Raw genomic sequence first — 20,756 nt, forward strand, 5'->3', positions numbered from 1 at the left:
TCCCCTCTCTAATCTTGCTACAGCTTTACATGGCTTGCTTTCCTTTCTGTGAAAGAATCTATAAGCTCATCAAAGTTTGTCTCATAGGAAGTTTTATTTTCAATGCCTAGGATCGCAATGCCAGATAGACATACCTGACTCATTTTTGAACACAGATAGCTTTTAATTATTTTCAGTTTGTTGAAGCTTTGCTCACATCATACAGATGCTATCGGTAATGTGCAGTGCATCGTTAAAGCTATACTAACATTTGAAAATGCTTCTTGCAAGTCATACATGCACAGATGATGTAACAGGTGGAATGTGCTTAATTTGTCATTAATTTTGGTTACTTGCTTTTTCAATACGGTGAATTCCTGGCAAAATTCAATGGCATTCAAATCTTTTGAATATTTTCATATCAGATCAACACCATTTTTTCTGCAAATCCTGTTGACATATGTAAAAATGCGTGGCCACTGAGAAAGGAAAAATTTTCGTGTAGTATCTCTGTGGAGAATACCTTATTTGGGTTTAGTGTCTTTGGTTTGATCTTGCAGATTTCGTCATCTTGCCTTTATTTGCTTTTGAGGATTGGCTCAATTTCCAGCTTTTTTGATCCATTGTTCTATTGATTTTTCTCTCATTTCTTGCAAGGTCTTAACAAGATCTTGCATTAGCACCACAGAACACAAAATGATAATGTCCTCTTTCTATATTTTGACATTCACTCAATTAATCTCGCGAAGAAAGTTAGCCCAAATTGTTAAGTTTAGGATAAATTTAAAGTACTTTCTTTTAAGTTGGTTTTCATACACTTTTGCAGTATTTACCATCACATGGTGGACAGAACAAAGAAAGAAAAAGTTTTTGTACAAGCCCAAACAGGCTAACTGTTTCTGGACACGATAACATTGAATGCATGCCTACAAGATTTAAAGTGTGTGCTAGACATGGTACAAACCCTGTCAGCTCGTTCATTTCCATAACTCTGGACTGGATTTCCTTATATATGCTTGCCCTATTAGATCTCTTGGTATAAGATTTCCCACTACATTTTTGCACATCCAAACCATCAGCTTCTAGTTTTTCAATAATTCACTATGTGATATAGCCTCCAGTGTTTCTGTCACCTATAAAATCAATAAAACTTTCTTTTATTTCACATCCAGTTTCTGTTACTTTTCTATGAAAAACCACATGGCTCATTTGTTCTGTGTGACGCACATCTGAAGTGCTGTTGAACATGATGAAGTAATTGGTCTCCTTGATCCCATTGAAAATGGCATTTTGAACTTTATCATTATATCAATTACTCTATTTTTTATTGTCTTTGACAAATAGGCTACCCCTCCTTTTTTTTACACGATCTAACTGGTACTTGAGAGTATGATTGTATTTGGCAAGTAGATTTATCAACTTAGAAAAATTTCCTTGACTAAGTTGAGGAAAATTTTCAGTAAACTCACTCAGTGTTTTTTTAGAACTTCGAAAAGAAAGACACTTTGTGGCAAGATACATGGCAATGTCCATTACTACACATTGAATATGTCGCCATTTTTTCCTCACAGAGTGAATTAATTGCTCAGCGTCGCAATTGAAGCCTTGACATGATTTCATTTGCTGCACGTTGGTTTTCCATTTGCTAAAACATTTTTAATGTTTTTGTGATGCAGATAATCTTTCTGAAACCTTTCTCCAATTAATGAGACCCTCGTAATCAAGGCTGATGCAGAAGTGATGGCGTACAGCTTGCATACAGCACAGTAAATAGCATTTTTTGATTTTGAATAAACAAGACTGGATCTTTTAATATTTTTCTTATTTGCCATTGTTCTGAGCCACACTTGATGTGTTGTTCTTAGCCACACGTGATGTGCCAGATGCCTACGGTTGCATGCAGTGGACCTGATGTTTTATCATGTAGTAACACAGCTTGTTTACTGAAGAATGACCTTTGTTGATCAGTAATTTTTTTGTGGTCTGGCCATGTACCTGGGTCCCTCAGCGTCACCTTCCTCCTGAGATAATACTGACAATGAAGACTGTTTGCCATCCTCTGAGCCATGAAGCTTCGACTGATCAATAGAATTATCTTGATTTCCAGATTACAAGAATTATCTGAAATACCTGAAATCACAGGACGTATTGGAAGTATCAGTGGAGCTTAATGTGCACCTGCTTCATGATGCCATCTTATCATCTTAGAACTCAATTGATTTACTACTTCAATTTTCTCTTTAACTCTTTTTCTGTTTTGAGCTCCAGAAAGCTGTGTTCTTGGTGTGCTTATCATTTGCTCTTTACTACCTGAAAATATAAATAAATACATCTTAACACTGACGAATTGGTTTTACATACAAAATCATTGTCATATGTGTATATGTATAATATATGTCTTTTATATTATCTGACACACACTTTTTATTTTAGCCTATTTAGTAGTTTCGCATTGTGGCAAAAGCTTTTTCATTTCCTTGGGTACCATTCGGCTCAGCTCGTGTGGTCACAACCCCTTTTGTATGCAGGAAGATTTTTTCTCTAGATGTGATAGGGATTCCCCTGGCAGAGACATCACTTACACTATGCACTTATTCAAAAATCGACTTAGAATAAGTTTAGAAATCAACTTATGACGTGTTTAAAAACCAAATGGTATACAAGTCAAAATCAGATGAATAGTCAATAGAACAATGTGTGCTGGATGCTAAGTGCTTTGTGAAACAAGTTTTTTTTCAAATGTACGAATTTGGCACCCTCTCAAATTGCTGCCTGGGGCATATACCCCGGTTTGCCATCCCCCCCTCCCCCCTCCTTCCCCTCTTAGATCTAGGGCTGTTAAACCCTAATCTTCCTTCCTGTTTTTTCCAGCCTTTGATGAAACAGCTCATGGTTTGAGATCCACCATTTCTTTTTTACTTGTTTACTTGGTCACACTGTGGTATGTACTCTGTTGCCATGGCTATGGCTTTTTGGCCTAGTGTTAATTGTATGTAATGTAAATAAAAAGATTTTCAGCAGACTGAATACAATAGCAGTCATATGCTCCAGTTTAACTAAACCTTGATCTAGAGAAGTTGATATACTTTTTGAAACAGTGAACCTATACAACAGCACTTAAATTTGATTGACATTTTAGTAATATTAGTTTAATGGTGGCATTGATAACCAGTCTAGTAAACTGCAGACAGACTCCTTAAAGTGGAAAAAACATTAACTTTGCAATATTCAGTATTAAACAGAAACTATTTTCCTGATGTTCTGCAAAATGTTAATTATTCAGTATTGAACTGGCTTTCATTTTCTTAGGCCATCATCGTGTGTCAACTCATAACCTGACAGTGGCCTAAGAAGCAGAAATCTGATTCCAAATAACTAATATTTTACAGAACACCAGAGAAGTTTTCCATGTTTACTACTGTTAGGATGTTCTACTGAGCACTGACTTAATGTTTGTAACATTCCTTCTCCTTCTATCATTAAATTTCTAAAGGGAGTTTGTTGCCATCCAGCTGATGTGTGACATAGACTTTCACTCTTTGATTTTAAAATTATGTTTCTGTCATTGAATGAAATGTTGCTAAAGTTGTTCCATGACATTTCACATGAACTACTGGATGCTAATAATTTGGTGCTGTGATATTTGGGAGCAGAGGTTTCTGGGGAATACTGCTGAGAATACACTGAGGCCTCTGTTAAAAACCATGCCAGTGCATGTGTGGAGTACACAGTTGCCACTGTGCATGTGTAGTTAAAGCCCATGCATGTGTGATGAAACTCTGTGAGATGCTGTGAACACCCTCCGTGATATTAGATTGCTGGTCTTCACACGGTAAAGTCGCAGTATGATGCTGGTTATGCAGCGCTTGAAGCTGTTCTGTAATGAGATTTTGTGCATTATCTAACTGGAGCCACCATCCCAATTGATAAGGACCTCGGACAACAAGTTTTCCTTTGATTCGTTAATAAGAGTCCCAAAAGTTTGAAATATAGGTCACAGTTTTTGTTTCATTGTATTTCATCAGATGACCCATAGAATAAGAGTACTGTGTGATAGCAGATTTCCTGTCTTGGAGGAGATCAGTATGCTGTTGATGTTCCATGATGCGCTCCTGAACTGTGCGAATTTTTGCCCTACTTATGATTTGCCATATTCACATAGAATCTTATAAAACCCATGTCTTGTGCACCAGTAAGTCATCTTTGACTAATCCCAAAAGCCCTGAGATCTTTGATGGAGGATGAATAATTACTTTAACCTTATGATTTTTTAGTACTTTGACCATTTTTGTGGAAACACTTCCAATATATGAGCAGGTAGGCTGCGTTGGTGAAGGCTCATACTGTTCCTTGTTGGGCCATTTGTATGTTTATGGTGCTCTGTGTATCTGCTGAGATGAATATCCATTTTCTAGGAAAATACTGTGGCAGCAAATTATTGACACCCTGCAGTTCACCCAAAATTTCGTGGAACAATCTATATGGTGGGAAAGTTGTAAATTTCACATTACTAAATTTAACTGAATGATCTTGTGCCTCCATACTCTTGAAATAGTTTTCATTAGTATTGTCAGTGTCATTTAGACCTATAAGATGAAGTTAAATACTTTGTATTCTGAAACCACTGATTTACACTACTGGCCATTAAATTGCTACACCAAGAAGAAATGCAAATGATAAACGGGTATTCATTGGACAGATATATTATACTAGAACTGACACATGATTACATTTTCACGTAATTTGGGTTCATAGATCCTGAGAAATCAGTACCCAGAACAACTACCTCCACCTCTAGCCATAATAACGGACTTGATACGCCTGGGCTCGAGTCAAACAGAGCTTGCATGGCGTGTACAGGTACAGCTGCCCATGACGCTGCAACACGGTACCACAGTTCATCAAGAGTAGTGACTGGCATATTGTGAGGAGCCAGTTACTCGGTCAGCATTGACCAGACGTTTTCAAATGGTGAGAGATCTGGAGAATGTACTAGCATGGCAGCAGTCGAACATTTTCTGTATCCAGAAAGGCCCATACAGGACATGCAACATGCGGTCATGCATTATCCTGCTGAAATGTAGGGTTTTGCAGGGATTGAATGAAGGGTAGAGCCACGGGTCGTAACACATCTGAAATGTAACGTCCACTGTTCAAAGTGCCGTCAGTGCGAACAAGAGGTGACTAAGATGTGTAACCAATGGCACCCCATACCATCACGCTGGGTGACACGCCAGTATGGCGATGACGAATACTCACTTCCAATGTGCGTTCACTGCGATGTCACCAAACATCGATGCGACCATCGTGATGCTGTAAACAGAACCTGGATTCATTCGAAAAAATGACATTTCACCATTCGTGCAGCCAGGTTCGTCGTTGAGTACACCATCACAGGCGCTTCTGTCTGTCAAGGGTAACCACAGCCATGGTCTCCGAGCTGATAGTCCCTGGTGCTGCAAATGTCATCGAACTGTTCGTGCAGATGGTTGTTGTCTTGCAAACGTCCTTATCTGTTGACTCAAGGATCGAGATGTGGCTGCACGATCTGTTACAGCCATACAGATAAGATGTCTGTCATCTGGACTGCTAGTGATACGAGGCCATTGGGATCGAGTGCAGGCTTTCCATATTACCCTCCTGAACCTACTTATTCCATGTTCTGCTGACAGTCATTGGATCTCGACCAACGCGAGCAGTAATGTCGCAGTACGATAAACCGCAATCGCAATAGGCTACAATCCGACCTTTATCAAAGTCGGAAATGTGATGGTACGCATTTCTCCTCCTTGCACGACAACATTTCACCAGACAACACTGGTCAACTGCTGTATGAGAAATCGGTTGGAAACTTTCCTCATGTCAGCACGTTGTAGGTGTCGCCACCAGCGCCAACCTTGTGTGAATGCCCTGAAGAGCTAATCATTTGCATATCACAGCATCTTCTTCCTGTCAGTTAAATTTTGCATCTGTAGCACGTCATCTTTGTGGTGTAGCAATTTTAATGGCCAGTAGTCAGACTTCCCATCTTAACAGAATCATCCCATCTTCAGTTATACTTTTACAAGTGAGATGCAGAAATGGCAAGCAGATACAATCGACCAAATTAATAATTTTTATTACTCATGTTATAACTATTTTTGTTTATAGGTTTTGTCAGCCTTTGCAAGAGCAGAAAAATTACCAAAGCCCAACTGGAAAGAAATGTTCAGTGATGTTTACAGTGAAATGCCTGAACATCTGATGTAAGTTATTGATTTTTGGGATTATAAACTATTAAATTTCTTAACAGCTCTACATGCTATTAGCAGCAAGGAGTTGTACAGATTATGAAATATTTAAATACTTTTTTCTATTTGACTGTGTCCTTAGAGTTTTGTTGTCATTGTATTTTTGCCATTATTTTTATATCTCTCTTCATTCTAGCACGAGACATGTATGTGTTCTTCATTTCATTATATCTCATACTTTTTTATCTGTCAACTTCTTCCTGGCTTGTTTCTTCTTTTCTTCACCTTAGATCTGAGAATAATTGTGTTGCTCTCAAATTTCCAGTACCTTACACCACGGCACTCTGGATCATCCTTTAGCATCCGTTAAATTTATTGTAGTATTAATTTTTCATCTTTGTTTGATTTTTCTTAATTTGCCCTTTGTATTTCATCAGTTGCAATTGACACAGAATGTTGCCGAAATGAAACGGAGAACATAAATGAACGAGATGAAGAACACTGTTAATTTAACATTTCTTTTTGGGACTTACCGCAAAATAAATTTGTAGCTGATAGAAGGTGGTAAGACAACGGCATGTCTGTACTCACAATTTTTTTTAATAAACCAGTAATATCACAGATGTGAAATAAATATCTGCAGGTGCAATTTCGCTGTTCTTTCGTGTACTTGCTCTGGCAAATGCCATTAAAAAATTAGATATTTCCACTGGACAGATATAATAGTTTCTTCAATATCTCAGCAGATAAACATGTTAACCATCCATTGAAACACCATTAAAAAAATAAAGCACACACACACACACACACACACACACACACACACACACACACACACACACACACACACACACAGAGAGAGAGAGAGAGAGAGAGAGAGAGAGAGAGAGAGAGAGAGAACTACTTTGAAACGTACTTTCCAATGGCAAGGTTCATGCTTACATGATATGCTGGAATTCATGTTTTAAAAATGGAGTTTTTGACGCAAAATCAAACTTGTATTTGGGAAAAAAAAACCTTGAATAACTACAGAACACACCACCTGTTACAATTTGTAAATTTACCTGTGCAGGTGTTTGTAAGTTAAAATGCGATAGCTATGAGAAAATATACATAGCACAGACAGGAAAAAATTTTAAAACAAGATTCAGAGAACATCTTAGTCTCACTGGCATAAACCTAACTTCATTTAGCGCATGCCTGGAAGAACAAAAACAAACAGCCAATCACATAATACAATGCATGTCAATCCTATACACTACTGAAACCGGTAGCCTACTGGATATTTTGGAAGAAATAGAAATTTTCACATATTTCATGATACTTATCTACATTATTTTGAATGAACAGGCTGACATAAAACCAAAAGTAAATCATTGAAAATAAACCAATGTTCTTTTAAACCTTTAGTACTGAAATATGTTCCTTTGATTAGAAATTCTGTTAACATAATTCAGGTTAGAAATGAAATTATATACTCAATGAAGTAAACAGCTTAATATCTTTTGATATCAAGCACATTGCCATTGACAAGTAAATGATATCCTACATTAATATTCTGATTAAAACTGTTAGATAATTGTTTGATTGCTAATGGCAAATATCTTTAGCATGTGCCAAGAAACCAATAAACAAGGAAAATCAAATTATATGAAAAAGTACCAGTCATTTATAGCAATATGAAACACTATATACTAGATACACACACACACACACACACACACACACACACACACACACACACAAAGACGTTTGAATATTCTAAGTACAAAAGAAACAGGTGGGTAGAGGAGAATTAAACAAGCAAATAAACCTAATAAACAAATAAACATAGGTCCGGAAACCAACACTTTTCCTGATTCAGTGTATTGTGTCTGAGTACATAAACACATAACAACAGAGTCCCCAAGGATCCAAACTGCATAAGGCACATGAGGAAAAATGCATTACAAGTGTTCCACATGGCTACCATTCATGTGAAGGGATGTTTCAGCATTGCACCTTGTTGGTTCCTGTGCTCATTCAAAAACTGCGGGTGTGTTTCAAATCTGTTGGTGACCATCCACAATGTGTTCTCAAAGTTCACTGACATATAAACATGGCTGGAGTACACAAAGGTTTTAATTTTCCCCCACTAAAAACAAAATCCAGCAAGTTCAAGTTGGGGGTCCTGGGATGCCACAGTATTGGTGAGCCCTGACCAATACACTTCGTCTCGAAAATAAATGCTACACATTCCTGAACAGCCACATAAAAAGTGTGCCGGAACACCATCATGCGTGCACCACATATACACCCTTCCACCATAAGCTGGGATATAAACATTGCATTAGACATTAAGAGTGTTGTAGCATTGCCATGACTGCAGTTGTGCATATGTCATATCAGCAAAACCATTGGTTCCCAGAAATATTTTTATTAGGATTATTTTCTTGCTTCATTGTCCTCTACTCACCTCTTTCATTTGTAAAGTAGTCACACGCCCTGTATATTTGTAAGCTGCTCAATAGAGATTACTTTTATTTATTTATTGGTTGCTGAACTTCATGTGTGTGTGTGTGGGGTGTGGGGTGTGGGGTGTGTGTGTGTGTGTGTGTGTGTGTGTGTGTGTGTGTGTGTGTGTGTGTGTGTGTACAAAATATAACATCTGTCTCTGTCAATGCAAACCTAAGGCATTAGAACACAGCAGTTCTACTGCAAGCACTCTAGATTGCACAGACAATGGTCATTTGTAGTCAGACAAAATTAAGGAAGGTCGAAAAGCAGGAAATAAAAATTCTCTGGAAAATATTCAGACCAGTTTCTTTTACGAAGGAATTTGGATAAGGAGTCTCTAGAGAGAGATCTACAGACAGAAATGATAAGATACCTTCACAGAAAATAGGATGAAATTTTATGGAGGTATCCATGGGACAAACAAAAAGAGGTTTGTACGACAGATCTCAGAGATAACAAAAACTAGACATAGTGGATCATTGAAACAAAAGAAAGTACTAAAGACGTGGGAATCACTCAAGATACGAGCCAGGGTGGTGCAGAATTGTGATTTGTCACTGAGCACAATGCGATACAATTCCTCTGCAGTCTGTGCTTCCCAGTCACGGCATAACTTCAAATGCAACCATTTGTGTTGTGTTGTTAAGGATAAAGTTTGCATGGGATGGTAATTCTCTAGTCTGGCTGCTGTCAGTCTCTGACCAATGGTGTGAGCAGACTTATTGTGAGATGGCAAGTGTAGGTGTGGAGGGGTGACAATATCCTTGGCTCACTATATGGTGATCCACCCTTGTGGTGGTCAGGTGGGTCAATCAGAACCTCATCAGTGAGTACGTCTGCAGTCCGTCGGACCATTGTTGCCTCTGAAAGCCCACAGATTTGGATATTGCACAGTTCGATTAGACAGCCAAATGGAGACCCCAAATGAGGCCTGTTTCAAACTCTGTTGGGTGATTATAACGTTGTCTAAAATGAGTATATGGCACCTCTTTGTCCACCATAGTGATTACTCAACATCTGAAGCTGTTGATGGCCCTTCTCTACCGTACCAGACCTGGTAACAGCACCAAATATGAACAACACTGATGCACTCTGCTGGCCGATCTACCTGTCACATTGTGTTGCAACTCTAATCATTTACATACTCACTAATGGTGGTAATCATTTAGATACTCGCTAATGGTGTGACCTTGTATGAGGTTACATTGACATCTGATCATGCCTTCCGAGTGCTTGACTTTCTTTGTCAGGCAGTGTATATAAAAAGGTAAAATCTGTGACACGGTCACTGACCTGGCTGTCGGCAGAGTACAGTTTTCCATTGCTGCAGTACTGATGGGGGTGACCCAATTGTCCCACCTCTGTTTTACTTCCAGGAAAGATCCCCAGTACTCATTGGACAGCATGCTGAGTGGCTCTAGAACCATCCTGGAGGGACTGGGATAAGAAATAATCCCCACTACTAACCAGGATTGAACCCGCAACCTCCAGGGCTTCTAATACATTGTAACCTTTCCATCGTGTGAAAATAGTGCCAACACTTTTTGGTGCAAATAAAATAGTTCAGGGCACTTTAACGTCAAACTCTGGACCTACAGTTTCGTATAATGTGTAGGCACATATATCGTTGTTTTAAAAAAATCTGTTGCGAGTGACCAAACGAAGAATAACTGACACAACTGCTTGAAACTACCTTATTTGATATATTCATGTACCATCTATTTAAGTGAGATTGTGGTTTGTAAGATATTAAACATTATCAATTAAAAACAGAGATTCCAAGACTCACCAAGCGGAAAAGCGCTGTTAGACAGGCACAATAAGTAAAGAACACAAACAATCACACAAAATATCTAGCTTTCGCAACCAACAGTTGCTTCTTCAGGAAAGAGGGAAGGAGAGGGAAAAACGAAAGGATGTGGGTTTTAAGGGAGAGAGTAAGAAGTAATTCCAATCCCAGGAGCGGAAAACTTACCTTGGGGGGAAAAAGGACAGGTGTACACACACACACACACACACACACACACACACACACACACACACACACACACACACACACACACACCGAGAAGAGAGGATATACTGAAGGGCAAGTTCCCATCTCCGGAGTTCGGATAGGTTGGTGTTGGTGGGAAGTATCCAGATAACCAGGACGGTGTAACACTGTGCCAAGATGTGCTGGCCGTGCACCAAGGCATGTTTAGCCACAGGGTGATCCCCATTACCAAGAAACACTGTCTGCCCATGTCCATTCATGCGAATGGACAGTTTGTTGCTGGTCATTCCCACATAGAAAGCGTCACAGTGTAGGCAGGTCAGTTGGTGAATCACGTGGGTGCTTTCACACGTGTCTCTGCCTTAGATCGTGTACACCTTCCGGGTTACAGGACTGGAGTAGGTGGTGGTGGGAGGGTGCATAGGACAGGTTTTGCACTGGGGGCGGTTACAAGGGTAGGAGCCAGAGGGTAGGGAAGGTGGTTTGGGGATTTTATAGGGATGAACCAAGAGGTTACGAAGGTTAGGTGGATGGCGGAAAGACACTCTTGGTGGAGTGGGGAGGATTTCATGAAGGATGGATCTCATTTCGGGGCAGGATTTTAGGAAGTCATATCCCTGCTGGAGAGCCACATTCAGAGTCTGATCCAGTCCCGGGAAGTATCCTGTCACAAGTGGGGCACTTTTGGGGTTCTTCTGTGAGAGGTTCTGGGTTTGAGGGGATGAGGAAGTGGCTCTGGTTACCTGCTTCTGTACCAGGTCGGGAGGGTAGTTGTGGGATGCGAAAGCTGTTTTCAGGTTGTTGGTGTAATGGTCCAGGGATTCAGGACTGGAGCAGATTCATTTGCCATGAAGGCCTAGGCTGTAGGGAAGGGACCGTTTGATATGGAATGGGTGGCAGCTGTCATAATGGAGGTACTGTTGCTTGATGGTGGGTTTGATGTGGACGGATGTGTGAAGCTGGCCATTGGACAGATGGAGGTCAACGTCAAGGAAAGTGGCATGGGATTTGGAGTACGACCAGGTGAATCTGATGGAACCAAAGGAGTTGAGGTTGGAGAGGAAATTCTTGAGTTGTTCTTCACTGTGAGTCCAGATCATCAAGATGTCATCAATAAATCTGTACCAAACTTTGGGTTGGCAGGCTTGGGTAACCAAGAAGGCTTCCTCTAAGCGACCCATAAATAGGTTGGCATTTGAGGGGGGCCATCCTGGTACTCATGGCTGTTCCCTTTAATTGTTGGTATGTCTGGCCTTCAAAAGTGAAGAAGTTGTGGGTCAGGATGAAGCTGGCTAAGGTGATGAGGAAAGAGGTTTTAGATAGGGTGGCAGATGATCGGCGTGAAAGGAAGTGCTCCATTGCAGCGAGGCCCTGGACGTGCGGGATATTTGTGTATAGGGAAGTGGCATCAATGGTTACAAGGATGGTTTCCGGGGGTAACAGATTTGGTAAGGATTCCAGGCGTTCGAGAAAGTGGTTGGTGTCTTTGATGAAGGATGGGAGACTGCCTGTAATGGGTTGAAGGTGTTGATCTACATAGGCAGAGATACGTTCTGTGGGGGCTTGGTAACCAGCTACAATGGGGCAGCCGGGATGTTTGGGTTTGTGAATTTTAGGAAGTAGGTAGAAGGTAGGAGTGCGAGGTGTCGGTGGGATCAGGAGTTTGATGGAGTCAGGTGAAAGGTTTTGTAGGGGGCCTAAGGTTCTTAGGATTCCTTGAAGCTCCGCCTGGACATCAGGAATGGGATTACCTTGGCAAACTTTGTATGTAGAGTTGTCTGAAAGCTGACGCAGTCCTTCAGCCACATACTCTCGACGATCAAGTACCACGGCCGTGGAACCCTTGTCAGCCGGAAGAATGATGATGGACCGGTCAGCTTTCAGATCACGGATAGCCTGGGCTTCGGCTGTGGTGATGTTGGGAGTAGGATTAAGGTTTTTTAAGAAAGTCTGAGAGGCAAGGCTGGAAGTGAGAAATTCCTGGAAGATTTGGAGAGGGGGATTTTGAGGAAGAGGAGGTGGGTCCCGCTGTGATGGAGGACGGAACTGTTCCAGGCAGGGTTCAATTTAGATAGTGTCTTGGGGAGTTGGATCATTAGGAGTGGGATCAGGATTATTTTTCTTCGTACTGAGCATTTTTTAGTTGGGTATGACAACTATACTGACTGAAAATTTCCTAGCAGAGCAAAGCTATAGAATATCTACATCTATATTCTCCAAGCACACCTTAGGGTGTGTGTGGCACAAAGTAATTTGTGTACCACTGCCACTTCCCCCTCTTCCTGTTGCAGACATGCATGGTTCGCAGGAAGGACGATTGTTGACAAGCCTCTGTGTGGGCTCAAATCTGTCTTATTTTATGATGACAGTCTTTTTGCGAGATATACATAGGAGGAAGCAATATACTGGTTAAGTCTTCTATGATTTACACATGGTGCAGAACACATCTCTTGCAATGTCTACCACTGCAGTTGGCTGAGCATCTCCATGACACTTTCACACTTACTAAATGAACGTGTAATGAGATGTGCTGCTTTTATTTATATCTGCTCTATCAGTTCTATCTGGTACAGATCACATACTGATAACCAGTATGCAGGAACTGGTCCAACAAATGTTTTGCAGCATACATCTTTTGTATGCAGTTAATTTGGTGTGGTCATTCTACTTCAGATCACTCTGTACACATACTCCAAGACTCTCTTCATTGAGGGTGATGTGCTGTGTTCTGTTTGCAAGACACTTTGTCAATCCAATCACACAGTTGGTCTGATATTCTGTACATTCACATTTTTTCATTAGACGGCAGTGTGAGACTGTAGTGAATGTCTTCTGGAAGTCAAGGAAGACGGCGTGTACCTGGGTGCATGTACAGGGTGTTTCAAAAATGACCGCTATATTTGAAACGGCAATACATTTTCAGGCAGACAAACTTTTGAAATTACAGTAGTTACAATTGTCAACAACAGATGGCGCTGTGGTCTGGGAAACTCTATAGTACGATATTTTCCACATATCCACCATGCGTAGCAATAATATGGCGTAGTCTCTGAATGAAATTACCCGAAACCTTTGACAACGTGTCTGGCGGAATGGCTTCACATGCAGATGAGATGTACTGCTTCAGCTGTTCAATTGTTTCTGGATTCTGGCGGTACACCTGGTCTTTCAAGTGTCCCCACAGAAAGAAGTCACAGGGGTTCATGTCTGGCGAATAGGGAGGCCAATCCATGGTGCCTCCTATATGTTTCGGATAGCCCAAAGCAATCACACGATCATCGAAATATTCATTCAGGAAATTAAAGAGGTCGGCCGTGCGATGTGGCCGGGCACCATCTTGCATAAAGCACGAGGTGTTCACAGTGTCGTCTAAGGCAGTTTGTACGGCCACAAATTCACGAAGAATGTCCAGATAGCATGATGCAGTAATCTTTTCGGATCTGAAAAATGGGCCAATGATTCCTTTGGAAGAAATGGCGGCTCAGACCAGTACTTTTTGAGGATGCAGGGACGATGGGACTGCAACATTGGGCTTTTCGGTTTCCCATATGCGCCAGTTCTGTTTATTGACGAAGCCGTCCAGGTAAAAATAAGCTTCATCAGTAAACCAAATGCTGCCCACATGCATATCGCCGTCATCAATCCTGTGCACTATATCGTTAGCGAATGTCTCTCGTGCAGCAATGGTAGCGGCGCTGAGGGGTAGCCGCGTTTGAATTTTGTATGGATAGAGGTGTAAACTCTGGCACACGAGACGATACGTGGACGTTGGCGTCATTTGGACCGCAGCTGCAACACGGTGAACGGAAACCCGAGGCCGCTGTTGGATCACCTGCTGCACTAGCTGCGCGTTGCCCTCTGTGGTTGCCGCGCACGGTTGCCCTACCTTTCCAGCACGTTCATCCGTCACGTTCCCAGTCCGTTGAAATTTTTCAAACAGATCCTTTATTGTATCGCTTTTCGGTCCTTTGGTTACATTAAACCTCCGTTGAAAACTTCATCTTGTTGCAACAACACTGTGTTCTAGGCGGTGGAATTCCAACACCAGAAAAATCCTCTGTTCTATGGAATGAACCATGTTGTCCACAGCACACTTGCACGTTGTGAACAACATGCGCTTACAGCAGAAAGACGATGTACAGAATGGCGCACCCACAGACTGCATTGTCTTCTATATCTTTCACGTCACTTGCAGCGCCATATGTTGTTGAAAATTGTAACTACTGTAATTTCGAAAGTTTGTCTGCCAGAAAAGCATATTGCAACAAACGGTGTATTTCTATCGCCGTTTCAAATATACCGGTCCTTTTTAAAACACCCTGTATCTATTGCTTCTGGGTGCTGTGGACAGAAAGAGCGATCACATAATCATTGTTTTTGGGACCCGTGTTGGTTCCTATAGAGGAGATTTTCAATGTCCAGTAATTTCGTAATACACTAGTGTAAAAAATGTGCCAAAATTCTACAGCAGACATATGCCTATAAATTTGGCAGGTGAAGATAATTTTTCTTTTTGGGGCCAGACTAGTACTGATTCAGAATAGATGTAGTATGTTGTAGTTCTGTTTCCACAAGATCATGTCCAAACATATATGGCTGTTTATGAGCTGAAAAATAAAGCTCTTGGCAATGCTGGTAGTACACTTAGCACTACAAATGTTGCTCAGTAGAAGGACCAATGTGTAGCACTTTTGATTAGATCAGTCCATTAACAGAGCACAAATTCAAAATTGATACTATGTTACATTCTGTGAAGAATGTTGTGTCGCAAAAAGTTCAGGACTGAAAAGTGTGGCATTGTTAATGTGAGTTGTTAAAGGTGGTCACAACCATGTAATTTACCAGAATTTGTGGATTAGCACTCAGTTGGTAGGATGGAATTTCACTAATGTGGACTCAGTTAATAAAAGGAGAGCTTGGCAATGGTGTATATGTAATTGTCGGTAGAGATGATTATTAACTCTTCCACAGAGGACACAAAAATATGGGGCACAATATGTAGTGAGCCTAACAAACAGCAATAAGATGTTGCATAACAATCCAAGCTGTCAGCATTCATTTGCTGTTGATGGTAGCCTGTCTGCCCAGAGGTCAACTATGAGAGTTAACAATACCATAATCAGATCTGGTGTCCAAAAAAGATGGGCTGAGGAACATTCTGGATGAGAAATGTTTTATTTCCTGGTCAGTCAGAGTTGAGTGACAGATTTGACAACCAGTTTTTCTATATTTGGAGAGAGCATAGCCAAGGATACAACTCCACATTTGTGCATAATGCAGGGCTGTTGATGTGGATGAAATCAACTGTGGTATATGTAAAGACATATGTGTCATTATAAACGTTTCTTTAATGGCTTCAAAGTGTTACCATGTGCTGATGAAGGTTTTTGTGAATGACAGCACTATTCCGTATAGAATTCAGTTAACTGGATGTATTTCGAAGAGTAAAATGGCTTGTTCAAATTCTGTGATTAGGATACTTCCTTGACTTTAACCATTTTGAAAGTATCTGGGTTTCATTTTGAAGGCAGGTTGCAGATAGATAATTACCTTCAACAAATGTTTCAGTGCTGGAGATTAATGTTATTGTAGGCTGCTAAATTGTCTGTTGTAAATTTTCCTGAATTCAACGAAATCAATTACAACACAGTTGCAAAGCAATCTTGGCAATTCATGGTGACCGTACACGGTATTAGCTATTTCACAGATGCAAAATTATCATGTGTCATCAGTCGTATATACATTTATTAAAAAAATACCTCCAGCAATACACACAAGAATTTTATGATGTATCAGAAATGGTTTCAATGTTTCTTATACGAGAGAGGGGGTGGGTAATGGCGGAGGGGGGGGGGGGGGGGAGGGAGAGGGAGAGGGAGAGGGGGAGAGAGAGAGAGAGAGAGAGAGAGAGAGAGAGAGAGAGAGAGAGAGAGAGAGAGAGAGAGAGAGAGAGAGAGAGAGAGAGGTGCGTTGATTAGTAATTCCTACCCATCACCTTTTACCCATTATTGTAATAGAAATTCTTCTAGGAATAGGAAAAGTTGTCAAAGAGAAACTTTTTTAGTTTGTTTCCAAATTTCATTTTGCTATCTGTCAGTTTATGTCCCAGGTAAATTACCCAAAAATTTTGTTCCAGCATTTTGCACCCCTTTTTGTGCAGCAGTGCATTATTTACAACTAACTTCATGAGGGAATAAATATACAGTGAAGTAGTCAGAATGCCCAACTTCTTAAACAGATATCTATAAGATGATCATGGTTGTGCACCACATTCTTACAGCACGTTTTTGAGCAATGAAGACTTTCTTTCTTAAAGATGAGTTTCCCAAAAGCACTGTTCCATATGACATTACTGAATGTAAATATGCAAAATATGTCAACTTACTGATTTGTTCCTCCCTAAGATTTGCAATGATTCTAAGTGCAAATGTGGATGAACTAAGTTATGTTAGGAGTTCCAAAATGTGCTTTTTCCAGTTTAAATTCTCATCAATATGGACACCTAAAAATTTTAGTTTCCACCCCGTTTATTATTTCCTAGTCATGTGTTACACTTGTCATTGGTTTAGCACACCTAACTGTACAAAACTGAGTATGATGCATACTTTTAGAATTGAAGGTGAGACCATTCACAGAAAACCAGTCAATGATACTTTTAAGAAAATTGTTTACCATTTCTTCTATGTCCATATGCATCCATGGACTGGATTGATTAAAAGACTAGTGTCATCTGCTAAAAGAAATAATTCTGCTTGTTGTATATTAGATGGAACACTATACATGACTTCTCCGGAGGCAGAATAATGTTCCTGGACTAGATTGGTTGAATTACTAACAAGGAGAGGTCCTCAGCAGTGGTACCCACTTTTTAAAATGTCCTATACGGTGATGTAGGTTAAGGTCCTATATATCACACCCTGAAGCCATTCATCTTGGTGGTCCCCTCATTTGTGAGTAATTGGGAAAAAAAATTGAAATTTTGTGTGATGTTCCGCAGCTGTGAAAAGGTTGTATTTATCAGATTGGTTGCACAACATAATGGTTAAGTTTCTGGTCTCCCGTGCAAAAGATTGTCAGTTTGAAGTTCATCAGGTTTATTTTTAAATCTTTATCATACTGACTTTGGTCATTATTCTTGTTCATTAAATTGAATCAGATGTAATTTTGTACTTCTGTTCCTTTGTCACTTCATTTTAATAACCATGTTAGCTTTTTTAGTTGCTCTCATTTTTTGTTCCTATCATTCCTTTTCCACTTCGAATCTTTGTTCATGAGAATTTAATTCTTTTGTATTTACGTATCGTAATATTAAAAATTTGAAACTGCTGATTTATTATTCAAAAAACAGAGACAAGATAATCTATTTATATTGACTCTGCAGTGGTGTCAAAACTATATTTTTCCTTACAATATGTAATATTTGTGAATGGTAATCATCAAACGAACATTAAAAACATAAATTTTTATTGCACTATGAACAAAGTAATGCAGATGAATATTTTAAATGAAAGAAGGGATTATAAACAAAACCAAATTCAAGCAAAGTGGGTAATGGAAAGAAATGAATGGACAAAAATATAGGGCGATAAAATAGAAATTAAGTTGACATTAATACATAAAAATAGTTAGAATTACATGAACAAAGAGTCAAAGAGGGAAAAAAATTAGGAATAAAAATGAGAGCAATTGAAAAAGTTAATACAGTAATTAAAATTGGTGTGACAGAGCTATAGAAATAAAATAATTACATTTAACCAAATTAACTAAATAAAAATAATGACCAAAATCATTTCAATAAAGATCTAAAAATAAAAATTTAGAAAGCACTCAATGCATTTTGAACTAACAATCTCTTGCATTGGGGGGGGGGGGGGGGGGGCAACCAGTTTGCTACATATACATTTTTCTTAGCTGTAGAACATCATGCAAAATTCAAAAAAAATTTTTTTTTGATTACTCAGAAATGAGGACCCACCAGGGTGAATGGCTGCAGAGTGTGATCCCTGAAACCTTAACTGACCTCACTATACAGATGATTTCAAAAAGTTGATCCCACCAGTGAGAACCTCTCCTTGTAAGTACAACTTTTTACATTCCTTGGTAGGGTATGTCATCGTCCATTGGTTGGCTATACCAACAATCCCTTGAAGCTTCAATTTATCTATGGTTTGAGTACAATCATGTAATTTTACAAGTCACACGAAAGGGTGTACTTTGTGAACTTCAGTGTTTCATTGCTCATCTACAGCATCATCTCTCCCCCATTAGAAAGGCCAAATGAAGTGATACGTTGGTTGAAATGTTGGACTTCTTCTATTCAAAAGTGAAATCCAAATTCCTCTTGATCTTGTTTGGTTTTTCCATGGTTCACCTTATTTGCTTCAGGTTAATTGAGCGATTGTTTCTTGAACAGGCCACAGTCATTTCATTCCCCTCATTGCTCTCCAGCTAAGCAAGTGGTCTGTGCCTAATGAGTTTGATGGAAAGGATTTACTGCAGAAGCTGACATTTTCCTGACACTCTGCTAATCCCTTTTGTCAGTTTTTTTGCTACAGACACACTACAACAATGAAAAGAAAATGACATGATTCTCATACTGGATTGGCATTTGAATGCTTTCAGCATTCGTGAACAGGAGGTAAAGATCATACAACAAGATGATTTACTTATATATTTCTAGATTTAAATGAAGCGTTTTGCCCCAAATGCTCCTTCAGTAATGACCTACGGTGGAAAATTCTGTATATATTTTCAACTTCAGTTTTATCTTGTCTTGTTAAAGTAGGATAGTTAAATGAAATAATGTTTGAAAAACATTAAGTTTTGAATATGACAGCTATAGCTTAGGCAGTATATTCATTTTTTTTTACTGTAATGGAAGAATTGTTGTTCAAATAATTTGTTTGGTTCTCTCCTCATACAAGACACTGTTCTGTGACAGGACACATGGGTCACATACCTGCAGAATATGTAGGTTTGATATGACAAATGTTTTATTGATTTAAGTAGCTGAAATAAGAAAAGCATAATCAGTGACCACCATTGGTTTGTGACACAGTTGTGAAGAGATTAATTAGCACAACTGAAACCTGAATGTTCTCAGTAGTAATGAAACTACAGAGATGGAATTTGATTAACATAAAGATTTACACAAAATTTAAAGTTGTTACGTATTGTGTTGTTTGATTTTTTTGAATATGTAGATATTACTCAGTTTACAAGTATGCAAAATTATTATATTGTGGGTGTAATGTACAAATCTATTCTTTATACATAACTGATTCTTTATTTCAGGAAACAGATGAAAATGATGGAAGAACATTTGAAGAAGTATAAATCTGAATATCCTGTAGACCAGTTTAAAATATTAAGTTAAATAGTTGTGGGGAATAACTGAAATTTAGTGACTGAGAATTTTGTTCTCAAATGACTGGACTAAAATAGAAAGGCTACAGAAACCAAATAGTGTTTTTACTTCTGGTAATAAAAATAAAGCATTATTCATAAACACATGAACGATATGACCAAAATATGATGTTTACAAAAAAATATTAAATAACTGTGAAACTAAATACTATTGACATTAGCAGCATTTATGCTGCTTTGTGGTGACATAAAACATCATCCAGTGTCCAAAGCGTTAAAGGATCACCATTTTATATTACTACATTCCTTGACATTTTGACATTAAAATGTTAATTTTTACTGAAGAAATGTTTTTAAAATGCTTTAAATTGTAATAAATGAGTTTTTATAATCTCAGGGTTCTTCTGCATATTTTTGTATGTATATGGTTGTACAAAGAAAAAATTTGTACAATTTATAAATAAAAGTTTTTATTTTTCTATAAGATTTGTGTTTTGAACATCTTACCATTTTCAAAGCAACTCCAACAAAAACAAAAAAAAAATAGTTTGAAATTGTTGTTTATGTACATATAATATATGGGCTATTTCAAAGGCTTTACAGTTAGATTACATGTGAAATAATAATAATTAACCAGGGACTGCCATGTATGTAATAAATCAAGGATGCAGATGGTAAATCTGCACACA

At 39.0% G+C, this 20,756-nt stretch overlaps 1 protein-coding gene across 1 annotated transcript in view; it reads left to right on the top strand.

The window, feature by feature from the left end:
- Positions 1–20,551, top strand: part of LOC126305239 (2-oxoisovalerate dehydrogenase subunit alpha, mitochondrial) — a 173,789-nt gene extending 153,238 nt beyond the window's left edge. Inside the window, exons 8-9 of the mRNA XM_049992028.1 lie at positions 6,130–6,224; positions 19,996–20,551. Coding sequence (XP_049847985.1) covers positions 6,130–6,224; positions 19,996–20,077 — 177 coding nt within the window. The 3' untranslated portion in view covers positions 20,078–20,551. The remainder of the gene's footprint in view (positions 1–6,129; positions 6,225–19,995) is intronic.
- Positions 20,552–20,756: the final 205 nt, after the last annotated feature.

The sequence above is a fragment of the Schistocerca gregaria genome, unplaced genomic scaffold, assembly GCF_023897955.1.
Source record: "Schistocerca gregaria isolate iqSchGreg1 unplaced genomic scaffold, iqSchGreg1.2 ptg000286l, whole genome shotgun sequence".
Classification (NCBI taxonomy): Eukaryota; Metazoa; Arthropoda; class Insecta; order Orthoptera; family Acrididae; genus Schistocerca; species Schistocerca gregaria.